Raw genomic sequence first — 13,446 nt, 5'->3', positions numbered from 1 at the left:
TCTCTAGGCAGTCTCCATAAAATAACTGAGTAGATGCGTTGTAAAAATTGAGAGCTTTTCTTGGACTTGAATGTTGATTTAAATTAACTCTAACTTTTAAGTATAATCTGAACATAGAAATAATCATACCTAGATGGTTGTATGTATTAAGCAGGATTAATTTTTCCTCTAATCATTGTAATATTTATTATAAGACACCCTCATGGACACAGGTATATAACTTGGGAAAAATTTAACATTGTATATGTCATTTCTTTCAACTCTCCTATCATCATCCTTTTTTTCATTGTTTGTTTTTGGCCATGCCTGCAGCATGTGGAAGTTCCCAGGCTGGGGATCAAAACTGCCCACAGCAATAATCTCTGTTCCCAGGCTGCTGCAGTGACGATGCTGGATCCTTAACCCACTCTGGCAAAAGGGATTTTCTCTTCTATCATTAATTTTGCTTGAATTATTAACACATCCATTCTTTCATCTGTATTCTTTGTGTCTGAGTAAAATTCAAAATTCTGTGATAAAAATATTGAGAGAAGAATTTCTTGCTATTTTTGTGAGGGTAAAGTGAAGACTAGAGAAGAATTTTACAACAGTTCAGTGAAGCAATTTGAAATGGTTTTATCGTTTCAAACTTACAATAATGGATTATCGCCATTTTTTCTGGTTGATGTTTGGATAGGAAATGATAATTTATATTGTTTTACATATTCACAAATAAACTATCTTCTACATATTGTCACTTACTTGATATTTAACTCAAGTAGAAGAGTGATAAGTCATAGAAATGTTATGTTGATTTTGATTGCAATCAGTGACAAATAATCCATTTTCAGAGGACAAACTTCATGTTTCTTCTCTTTCTTGGCAAAGGATTATTAATTTTTAGCAAATTCAGAGGCATAATCCCTTTACTATTTATTCTGTGAAAAAGGAAATACATACGTTTAAGTCTCCTGATCTTTGCTTAAAAATTAATGGGTGACAATATAAAGAGAATAATTTGATATTTCGACACTACAGGCACTAACAGTCTTCAGTAAATACTGATGGAAAATATTATATTCTTCTATTATTTATCTTTAGATTTCAAATTATCTCTTTGGTAACTCTTACAACTGCTATAAAGCATGATTTAACAATCCAATCAAAAAAATGATCAGAAGATCTAACAGACATTTCTCCAAAGAAGACAGACAGATGGCCATAAAGAACATAAAAAAAGCTCAATATTACTAATTATTAGATAAATACAAACCAAAACTACAATGAGATATCACCTCATACCAGTAAGAATGGCCATCATGAAAAAGTCTACAAAAAATAGCGAGTTCCCATCATAGCTCAGCAGAAATGGATCTGACTAGCATCCATGAGGCTGAAGGTTTGATCCTGGCCTCACTCAGCAGTTTAAGGATCTGGTGTTGCTGTGGCTGTGGTGTAGGCCAGCCAGCTCTGACTGGACCCCTAGCCTGGGACCCTCCATATGCTGCAAGTGCAGCCCTAAAAAGACAAAAAGACCAAAAAAAAAAATGAAATAATGACATTTGCAGCAACATGGATGGACCTAGAAATTATCATACTAAGTGAAGTTAGTCAGACAGTAAAAACAAACATTTTATGATATCTCTCATATGTGGAATCTAAAAAAAAGATACAAGTAAACTTATTTGCAGAGCAGAAACAGACTCACAGACTTTGAAAAACTTATGGTTACCAAAGGGGACAAGTGGTGTGGGGAGAGATGGACTGGGGGTTTGGGACTGACATATGCACACTTCCTATATGGAAAGATTGGCCAATGGGGACTAGCGGCCAATATTCTGTGATAATCTATGTGGGGAAAGAATCTGAAAGAGAATAGATGTGCGGACATGTGTCGGGAGACATGTTTCTACAATCTTTCCTTAGCCTCTCTGTTTCTATTTTCTGTGCTGAAAACTCCATCTTGTACTACTTTACTTTACCCCATATTCCTGCTTGAATAATAGTGGCAGGGCTGGTAAATAACTTAAGCTTAAGAACAAAGACCAAAAGGCATAAGTTATTCATGTGGTCAGCTGAATGAGGACATAATGCCTTGGTCTGGGCAAGCCTGACTGTTAAAATAAGAGAAAGAGCAGCAAGAGAAAGAGGAGCCTCATGGCCCCAGGGGGTTTATGAGGGGTTGTTAGTGGGATATGCATCAGCAAGGAGAACAAAGTGCAAACCTAGGCATGCCAGGTTGCTGCAGATAGGCACGCTGTCTGCAGAAACACAATGATGATTCTCTAGAGGCTATGCATAGAGAGCTAATGCCAGGCTTCCTCAGTGCTAATGAGTGTTAAATGCCTAAAGGTCAGAATAAAAGCTTAACCATCTACCAGCTATGGGAGTTTTAAAATAATAAAAGAATTATATCCTGCACCTACAGCCCCCTCCTCATTTGATGTAATCCTAAAGAGCACAATAAAAGCAGTGTGGTTTCTTGAGGCAGCGCTCTTGGTCCCTGAGACCTTGAGTCCCCCTCTTCCCACCTTTAATTAAAATAAATGTCTTTGTGTTTTATGTTAACTTTTTCTTAAGTTTCACAGCACCCGTTCTTCAGCCCTCATCTGCATAATTGCATAACTGAGTACTTTATTGTACAACAGAAGTGATCACAGCCTTGTAAATCAACTATACTTCAATAAAACTTTAAAAAATAAAAAAAAAAACACCACACATAGTTAATGTGAAAGAAGAGAGAGAGAGAAATACAAATCAAAACTACAAGGAGCTATCACCTCACACCAGTGAAAATGACCATGATTAAAAAGTCTCCATCAGTAAAAGATAGAGAGAGTGTGGAGATCATTTGAGATCACTAATATGCAGAATCTAATAAAAATCTAATAAAATGATATAAAAGAACTTATGCATGAAACCGAAACCATCAAAGATTTCAAAACCAAATGAATGGATAGGAAAGGGGAAATGATGGCAGAAGGGAGGTTGGGATTCTCTGGACACGATGCTATATACAAAACCAATAATTAAGAAGTACTTCTTTAAAGAGCTTATCACATTTTTCAAGGAAAAAGTGTTGATCTCCCTCTGGCTTTAAAATATATCACTGAATTTATTTCCATGTCCATCAAAATATCTAGTTTAATTCATCAGCTCAATTTACTGTGATAGATAAAGTTTGGGAATCACATAGGTTTCTGCTGATACTTTAATTTTGATTAGCAGGATCCACTGAGACATTGAACGTTTTAAGTTGTTTGACAATTTTATTTCAAACACACCCTGTTTGATACCAACATGATATTTTTCTAAAGTTAATATAAACACTTTGTTTCCTCTCTTTTTCTCTCAGAAGAAACAAAACATATATTATTTTATTTCCCAAACATATGTAAAATTGTCCCCCTGTGATAGAGTTCATTGCTGCTGGACAATCAGATTCAAGCGAGGAGAGAATTTTTCTCTCCTTGCTCTTCCTTCTCCTGTATGGAGCCAGTTTGGGCCAACCTGGGCATGCCTGCACCAATTCAAGTCAGCTCTCTACTTCACACCCCCATGCACTTTTTCCTCAGACACTTGCCTTTTGCAGATTTTTGCTACTCCACAATCATTGTGCCAAAGATGTTAATATCTCAAGCAAGGAAAAAAATCCATCCCCTTTCTGGGGTTCATGGTGAAATTCTACTATTTTGCACATGTGTAGTCACTGAGGTCTTCCTTGTTAACTCGGACGGCCTTATGACTGCTTTGTGCCCATCCGTAGCCCACTGCTGTACAAAATCTTCATGTCCTGAAAACTCCAGTGCTGGTTTCTGGCTGCTTACTCTTGTGGAACTGTGTGTTCTCTGACTGACTTGCATTTAGCTCTTTTTTTTTTGTCTTTTTGCCTTTTCTAGGGCCACTTGCGCGGCATATGGAGATTCCCTGGTTAGGGGTCCAATCCGAGCTGTAGCCACAGGCCTACACCAGAGCCACAGCAACGCGGGATCCGAGCCACGTCTGCAACCTGCACCACAGCTCGCGGCAATGCTGAATCCTTAACCCACTGAGCAAGGCCAGGGACCGAACCTGCAACCTCATGGTTCCTAGTCCGATTCATTAACCACTGTGCCACGACGGGAACTCCCGCATTTAGCTCTTGAGATCCCATCCTATCGATCAAAGGTAGTTAGCCACCTGTTTTGGGATCTATCTGGCATCTTTATTCTTGCCTTTTATGACATTTCAAGTAATGAGCTCATGGTGTCTTGACTAATGAACTCAAGTCCACTTTCAATCGAGGCCAGTGATTGGCGAGATCATTGCCAGTGTGATCATCCTCACCTCCTGTGTGTTTATTCTCATCACCATCCTGAGGGATGTGCTTTGCTGAGGGAAGATGCAAATCCTTTTCCACCTGTGTCTCCCACCTCATAGCATGGTTGTCTTTCAGGGAATAGTCATTTTCATTTATTGCCAGAAAGCTTTGATTTTAGGGCTTGAATGTTAGGGATTTTAGTTACATTTCTGCAAAACGATCACATAAAATTTTCTTTTGGATTTCATTAAGTGGTTTTATTTTACGCATAAAATCTGGTCACTTCACTTGCAAATTATAGGGATGAATATGCATTTCTCATTCTCTTACCAAAAGCATCTCAATTTCCTGGGGGGGACCCAGCCTCTCCTATTGTTTGTAGGTCCTCGTGTTTGTATCCAATAGCACTTGGTGAAGTATTTCCCCCACCCCTTTTTTTTTAGGGACACACCTGTGGCACATGGAAGTTCCCACCTTAGGGGTTGAATCGGAGCTGCCGGCCTATACCACAGCTCAAGGCAATGCTGGATCCTTAACCTACCGAGTGAGGCCAGGGATCGAACCTGCATCCTCATGGTTTCTAGTCAGGTTCTTTTCCACTGAGCCACAGTGGGAACTCCAGCATTTGTGATGTGTTCATGGCCAGTCACCAAGAGACCCAGTGATTGGTTTCTGAGTGGACACTAGTTAGCTAGTGACTTAACTGTAGGATTTTTCTGGAATTATTGGAAGATTACTTTCTGCTGAAGTTAATCCTATGGGCAAATAGAGGCTCAAAATTGCTCATAGCTCGTCAAGATTTACAGACAGATAGATAGATATAGATATAGATATAGATATAGATATAGATATAGATATAGATATATTAATGTTTCTTCATTAGGCAACATCTTCTTTCTAAATCTCAAGTCTCCAAACATGCCATGGACTTGCCAATCTCCATGAAACCCCTTATAGTTTTTGCTTTTGTCCTTTTTTTCCTCTACCATGTCTCATACACCATTCTTTACTTGACAGAATTCTTAGTGTCAAGTTCAATTTATCCTCTTTTTCTCTGTTTTGTACCTAGAACACTATCTGACACATATTCATAGCCTGAATGTATTTATTGAATTAAGACATTCAGATTGGTTCCCCTCTTAGATGGCCAGAATTCCATTTGTATGTGATGCGCATATAGCACACATTCAAATTATTGACTTCATTTGTAATGTACTTTCTCCCTACTTTGGCTTCACAATCTTTTTTTTTTTTTTTTTTTGGAGTCGTTCTACTCTCATGTTGACTTTAAGGATCTTCTCATTTTAAACACCTGGGTAGATGCAGGTTTTTTGCTTCTTTCCAGTTTATTCCACATCCTACTACATAGAAAACTCTGTTGCTTGATATGTTTATTTGAGCAGGTTAAATCAAGTTAGATAGCAAGTATCGCAATCCAATTTTATGTATAATACTCAACCACCTAGAAAGCCGTAATATATTTTTTTCCTTGAGACACTATTAAGATGTAGAAAAACATATGACATCATCTTGTGTTTAATCAACTCAGCAGAATTGTAATTTCCTGGGGAAATGGTCCCGCCGGGATTTGGGTATCAGAGTATATGTGCCTGGGATTTGATGTGAGATGAGAAAGCTAATCTCAAAAGCGTCAAAGCAAAATATAAAAAGGCTTGCATTATCCTAGAGAACTACCGCCTTCCTATGGGAGGTACATCTTTCTTCTAAGAACACAGAAGGCCTGCTCAAATGGACTATAAAAAAAACATTCCAATGGGCCAATTTCTTTAGTGTCAAAGTGTCAAAATTGACTTTTCACGTGAAACATGAACTGATGTTAACAACAGTGTGGTAAGAAGGTAGATGAAAGAGATAATCTGGTAAGTGTTCTTACCTTAATCCTGGGATGTTCAAGGTTGATGGAATTTTAAGTGCTTATCTTCCACAGTCACTGATTTTATATGTCATAACTGATGTTTTGAGCATAAACATGCCTCAAGATTTATCCAACAAAAGCAACAGCAACTACAAAAACATTTAACAAAAAGTTTCAAAAGGGCTGGATGACAGAACTAGGATCCACTTACTTATGTAGCTAATTTAGAATCTTTTCTCTTTTTATTTTATCAGTGGATTTCAAGCACTGTTAATAAGTTCCTTTGTTCCTCAGAGGCAAAGCCACACCTCAAGGTAAAAAAGATGGAGTTTCTGCTCATCAATATTAGGCTTCTCCTAGAATGGCAATATTTTATTTTGTTGTTAAAATAAAAACACCACAAAGGAGAGTAGAGGCTAGTTACCCCAAGTTTGCTATATAGCACTGTAGTCAACTGCAATCACTTGGTATTGATGAAAAATGAGAGAGCTAATGAAAGTCAGAGTGGAGCCCAGATTTAAAGTTCACCTACTGGTTCGATGATGTGTCATTAATGAGAAAAACACTGGCTTTAAGGAATAGAAGTAATAAGTTATCAATACATTTTTTAAAACAACTATGCATTATGCTATACTTACTGTATATATCTAGGTGTTATCAGGATGCCCACGCTTATTTAAAGTTACTATTCTAGGGAGTTCCCTTGTGGTTTAGTGGGTTAAGAATCCAGGGTTGTCACTGTAGTGGTTTGGGTCACTGCTATGGCACAGGTTCGATCCCTGGCCAGGGAACTTCCATGTGATGTGGTCGTGGTCCAAAAAACAAGTACATACATGCATAAAATTACTATTCTAATTATTTTAACTCTTTAAAAATTTTTTTGTTAACATTGCGGTTACTATTTGCATTGCCATCTTTACTCTGTCACAACCTCAGAAGTCCAGGAGCACCGCAGAGAAAGGAGATGGAGAATAGCACTCTGAAGATAAAGTTCTTTCTCGTGGGATTCAGTGACCATCCAGAACTGCAGGGTGCTCTTTTTGCTGTGTTTTTGTTCATCTACTCTGTTACGCTCATGGGGAACCTTGGGATGATTTTACTAATCACAACCAGCGCCCCCTTGCACACCCCTATGTACTTTTTTCTGTGCGTACTGTCTTTCATAGACGCATGCTACTCTTCCGTCATTGCCCCCAAGTTACTTGCGGACTTGCTTTCCGATGAGAAGACAATTTCTTACGATGGTTGTGTGGCTCAGTTATATTTTTTCTGCTCTTTGGTTGACACGGAATCTTTCCTATTGGCTGCCATGGCTTATGACCGGTACGTAGCCATCCGCAGCCCACTGCTCTATTCAGTTATTATGTCCAAAAGGATTTGCTGCCAGCTTGCCTTTGGAGCCTTTTTGGGAGGCACCATGAGCTCCGTTATTCACACCACTAATACCTTTTATCTGTCTTTCTGCTCCAGAGAAATTAACCATTTCTTTTGTGATATCTCCCCACTCTTCTCTCTGTCCTGCTCTGACACGTACATCCATGACGTTGTTCTGGTCGTCTTCGCTAGTTTGGTGGAAGCTATCTGCCTTCTAACAGTTCTTCTCTCTTACGTCTGCATCATAGCAGCTATTCTTAAAACAGGTTCTTCCCAGGGAAGAAGAAAAGGATTCTCCACCTGTGCTTCCCATTTGACTGTGGTCACTATCTACCACGGGACCCTGATTTTCACTTATTTGCGCCCCAGTGCTGGCCACTCCCTGGATATTGACAAAGTGACCTCTGTGTTCTATACCTTGATTATACCTATGCTGAACCCCCTGATTTACAGTCTAAGGAACAAAGATGTAAAAAATGCCTTTAGGAAAATGATGAGCAGAAAATTGCTTGACTAAGCATGGATGGCACTGAGCCTGACAACTGTTCAACACTGGTTCTTGAGTATTGGCTCTAACCAATGGAAAAGTCAGTTTGATACAGAAGTTCCTCAATTCTATAGGCCAAGAGGACTCAACCATAAAATAGGACCAGAGCCTAACATTAGAGCCAGGCCTTCTCACGGCACTTATATTATGCTTAATTCTTTATCAACTTCAAGTTGAAATTTTTATCACACTCCTTGTTGGTGGAAGTGCAAATTAGTATTGTTTATAGAAGATCGTTTGCTAATATTTGTTATGGAGCGAAATTCATCTGGCACATAAAAATTAAATATGCATGCACCATTTAAACTAGTAATTCTGTTTCTAGGAATTAAACCTATAAAAGTTCATCACTTTCCAAAGTATTTGTCGCATCATACTTTGGAGTAGAAAAGTATTGAAAACACTCTAAATGTCCCTGAAGAGGGGGACAGGTTAAATAAAATACATTCAAATGTTTAAATATGTATTCCTCCAGTAGATGTACCTTCATATAATATTCTATATTTCCTATTCTTAGTCCTTTTCTCTTCTCATCCTAGAATCTTGTTATTAGCTAGTCTCAAGACTAGATAAGCCATGGATATATATCACGAGAAAGGAAATAAAAGCAATTCACTGAAACTCTTTGTTAATGTGATTTCCGAGTAAATACACACACATCTTAGCTGTCTAAACAGTATTCATCGTAAAAACCTTTCCCCAAATATGAACGCATACATGACCTTTTTCTCTGACTTCCCTCTTCAGTTACTGATCTTAACTTATATTCTAAACCTCACTAGAATCTTCTGTGTTCCTGTTAAGACTCTTAGAATTTTATCATGGAGTTATATGTGTCTGTGTTATAATCGCCTACTAGATTTATCCATTAATAATTATTCTTTATTTGAACACTTGCCTCTTTATCACTGTAGCTTTCCTATTGCATATACTAAGATTTTATAAAATACACATATTTTTATTATTGATTATTTTTAATTTAGATTATATATCTGTAATAGAAACTATTTCTTCCTCTTGCAGTATTTTTGGTTCATTTCTCAAAGGAGTACTGTATACACACGTCTATTTTAAGATATTGTCAAGTACGATGGCTTTTTATAAAGCACTTTGTGAATATCAACGACATTGATGCCTGACTCCTAAAATTTTTTTCAAAAATAGATTTAGTCTGAAATTTCTTGATGGGTAAGCCATGAATATTTCTGGAAGATACCCTCTGAGAGCCAGAAATGGGAACTGAAGCAGATGAATGATGAGATGATAGTTTGGTCGGCCGCTGGGGCATGACCAGTAAAGAAGACATGGGTGGAAAGTCTAAAGCAAGTGACAGCGGTTCACATGTACCTGGAACATGTCCCCAGGTGGGAAGATCTGTCCCACTCCTCCCTGGACAGGTTCCATTTACACTGCTTCCTGGCGTCCAGTCGGTGGCCCTTTTTACTCTCAAAAGTGTCCCTATACAAATTAGACCATGGTGTTGGCTGCACAATTCTATGCATTTGCTAAAAATCATTAAATAATATGCTCACCCTGGATAAATTTCATGATGTGTCAATTATACATCAATAACTTTTTTTAAGTAAAAAAAAAAAAAAAGTGAAAACCCTCAGGTGAGTTGAATAGAGTAAGAGAGGATGAACTAGAGAGGAAAGCCTTCTGAAAATAAAAACGGATGCATGCTGAGACCAGCTCAGCAGGTGAGGGCTGAAGAATGGGTGCTGTGAAACTTAAGGAAAAAAGTTAACATAAAGCAAGACAGAAAAAAGTTAACATAAAGAGAGGTGACAGAAATTATTAAAGTAGATAAAGTGAAAATTGTAGCCTGTGATGGTAAAAATACTGGTTCCAACACTACAGAATGAATAGAAGAACATGGCTTTTTAATGCCATTCTCTGTTATTGTTCATCACTTTTTGAAGAGAAGCACAGAGGAGACTTTTTTTTTAAATTTATCCTAGCATTGCCAAAATGACTACACTGTCTGTACTATCAGAGAAACCCTGTAGAAAGAAGCTTATAACTGTACTGAGGCTTATAAATGCACAGAGACATTTATCTTAATTAAAGGCGGGAAGAGGGGGACTCAAGGTCTCAGGGAGGAAGAGCGCCACCTCAAGAAACCACACTGCTTTTATTGTGCTCTTTAGGATTATGTCAAGTGAGGAGGGGGCTATAGATGCAGGATATAGTTTTTTTATTATTATTATTTTAAAAGTTCTTTTATTATTTTAAAAGTCTCATAGCTGGTAGATGGTTCAGCTTTTATTCTGACCTTTAGGCATTGAACAGTCATTAGCATTGAGGAAGCTTGGCCTTAGCTATCTACGCATAGCACCTAGAGACTCCTCACTGTGCTTCTGCAAACTGCATGCCTATCTGTGGCAACCCAGTGTACCTAGGTTTGCACCTTGGTTCTCTTTGCTAATGCACATTCTGCTCACAACTGCTCATAAACCACTTGGGGCCATGAGATTCCTCTTTCTCTTATTCTTAAGAGGACATATCATGCTTGTGCAAATGGCCTGCCAATCTGCACCGGTCCGGTGTGCCTAGACCAACACATTATGTCCTCATTCAGCTGACTCTATGAAAAACTTATGCCTGTAGGTCTTTGTTCTTAAGCTTAAGCCATTTACCAGCACTGCGACTGTTTTCCAAGCAGGAATATGGGGTAAAGTAAAGCAGGACAAGATGGAGTTTTCAGCACAGAAAATAGAAGCAAAGAGGCTAAGAAAAGATTGTAGAGACGTGCCTCGCGACAGATGCCGGGTTCTAAATCCAGACTTCTGTTCCACTCACTGCAGTGGAAGCTGACTTTACAGAGGGGTTTTGTCCATACAATGGGTGGTGAGATATGGTTCGACTAATGTGGGATTTCAGTGGGGACGAATGGAATGAGAGCCTGAGAGTGATGAGAGCCATGTGCTTTGCCCTAGACAGCAGGAAATGGTGCCAGAAGTGCATTGGTTCACCACAACAGATAGTGTTCCCTTTGCAGCTGAGTGAGCCCTTTCAGCCACAGCCCCTGGGACAGAGCCACACAGAACGTAAAGCATGGTCTTTCTGGGTTGTTTAAACTCATTTCTTGGTCATGGGGGATCTGGGAATTAGATTAGTTGTTAGAGTGGTTGCAGGCATCTGGCCTGGGTTGGGAGTGGTGTGGCCAGCATGGGCCACTGTAAGAAATCTACACTCAGCTCCAACCTGTAATGAATTCAGGGAAATGCAAGATCTGGGGTTTCCAGGCAGAAAGCTCCAAACATGAACATGACCTGAGGCTGGATGTGCAATTGGCATCTGAAAGACTGGGTGAGCTGAAACTCTACCTCATGACTCAATGTGGTGAACGATACTATCTTTTCTTTCAGCACCAGGGCCTTAGTCCCTGATGGGGAGGTAGATGGCCAAGGTCACAGATCTGACAAGTGAATGGCTGTATACAGGTTTGAAATCAGGTCTATCTCAGTTCAAACTGTTATTTTCTTAAATTCTCTTCCGTACTTATCATTTTCTTAAAGTGAATATAAAAAGAAAACAAAAGCAAATGACATGCGTTTCCTGACCATATGTAAAGTCTCTTAAATCAAAATCTTGAAAGGAAAAGCTAACAGAAAAAAGGGAGTATCTTTTTTTGTTACAGGTATATGTGCAAGATGGCCAGTGAAGCTAATTTTACATAGTAGAGCGGGTTTCATTTTTATAGATATGAATATTTTGAGGTGTTTTAATAAAGTACATTGGGTTAAGAAGAGGATTGGACAGTGACTGTGTGTTGATGATATAGGATATATTCTATGAACAACAAATAAATTGTCTATGATTATAAGAGAAAGTGTTGAAGACATAATAAAACATTTTGGTCTAAAATTCTGTTTAATCTATAATGCAAGACAAATGACCTGCTGAAAATTTCATGTCTCTCATATGTTGTTTCCTTCCTATGATGCTTGGGTTACAAAATAATTGACATATTTTGTACACTAAAGGAATATTTAAAGTTAGGGAAGAGGACCTAAATGAAAACCTTACATAAGGCATTACTCTCTCCTCTTGGAACCAAAAATAGAGCCTCCATGTTCCTTCCCTGGCAACAACCTAAGATAAAATGAACACTTCTGAGAACTTGAAATGGTGGTATGTTTTCACAACTGGATTATTTGTTCATTGAATACAGGGTGAATCCAATATGCAAAATTAATTTAGTTTTTGGAAGAGGTTATAGGATTCACTAACATTCAACCACTCCGCTCAACACAATAGCAGTAACCAATGTTAAAATTTTGTTTATAATTTCCAATTTAAATTATATATCAATAGGGCATTTCAGTTTATTTATTTCAGGCACACCCATGGCATATGGAAGTTCCCAGGCTCGGGGTCAAATCAGAGTTGTAGCTGCTGGCCTACACCACAGCCGTAGCAATGCAGGATCCAAGCCAGGTCTGTGACCTACACCACAGTTTGTGGTAATGCCAGATCCTTACCCCACTGAGCGAGGCTAGGGATCAAACCTGCATCCTCATAGATGCTAGTCTGATTCGTTACTGCTGAGTCACAATGGGAATTCCATTTCTTTCAGTTTTAAGTAGTATAATGCTACGAACCCCTGGGGAGCTGGAGTCTTTTCCAGTGACATTTTGGAGGATGGGGGAATATTTGTTGATATGCTTGAGGCAGAAGGAAGAGGAATGGTCTGTGAAGATTTTTGCAGCAAATAATTCCTGTCCTAGAGTCCCATTTCTGCCTAAGGCAAAAGAAAACAAATGCAGATGGATTTCACCTAAAGTGAACATGCTAGAATGAAATTAAAGAGAGGAGCTTGTTGGATTTTTTGTTTGTTGGTTGTTTGTTTTTTGGTGAATTTACAAATGTTCAAATTTGCATTATTTTTCAGGCTGTACTCTTTCATTTATTCAATAAATATTAATTAATAGTATCCTGAAGCCAAGCATTGTAAAGAGAAAAGCAGAAATAATAGTGACTAAGGTCTGTGGTTTAATGGAATATTTAGTATAGAGAGGGACATTTCTTATTTATTTATATAACAATTATTTACTTCTCAGTGTTGGAATATTTATAGGATGATGTAAGTACATAAAAAGATAAGAACAAGTCTGATTGGACCCACTAACACTCACTTTTGCCTGAGCAAAGTTAAACACCATATGATATTATTTCTATGTGGAATCTAAAAACAGAATACAAATGAAATTATTCACAGAACATAAACACTCACCGGTTTTGAAAACAAGCCTATGGTTACCAAAGGGGACAGGTGGCAGGGAGGGATGGACTGGAGGTTTCGGTTCGGCATGTGCACACTGTGGTATATGGAATGATTAGCCAACAGGGACCTCTACCTGATAT

The 13,446-nt window shown here is 38.4% G+C and overlaps 1 protein-coding gene across 1 annotated transcript; it reads left to right on the top strand.

The window, feature by feature from the left end:
* The first annotated feature begins 7,050 nt into the window (after positions 1-7,050).
* Positions 7,051-8,046, top strand: LOC146405182 (olfactory receptor 5AP2-like). Its single transcript, XM_085011653.1, has one exon. It carries the CDS (start codon positions 7,120-7,122, stop codon positions 8,044-8,046), a length of 927 nt encoding a protein of 308 aa, XP_084867779.1. The 5' UTR covers positions 7,051-7,119.
* Positions 8,047-13,446: the final 5,400 nt, after the last annotated feature.

This window comes from Sus scrofa, chromosome 2 (genome assembly GCF_054392235.1).
Source record: "Sus scrofa isolate SSC_HxYL_T2T_F1_AM1 chromosome 2, Sscrofa_HxYL_maternal_Yorkshire_Landrace_v2.0, whole genome shotgun sequence".
NCBI lineage: Eukaryota > Metazoa > Chordata > Mammalia > Artiodactyla > Suidae > Sus > Sus scrofa.
This window is presented reverse-complemented; position numbering and strand designations above follow the sequence as displayed.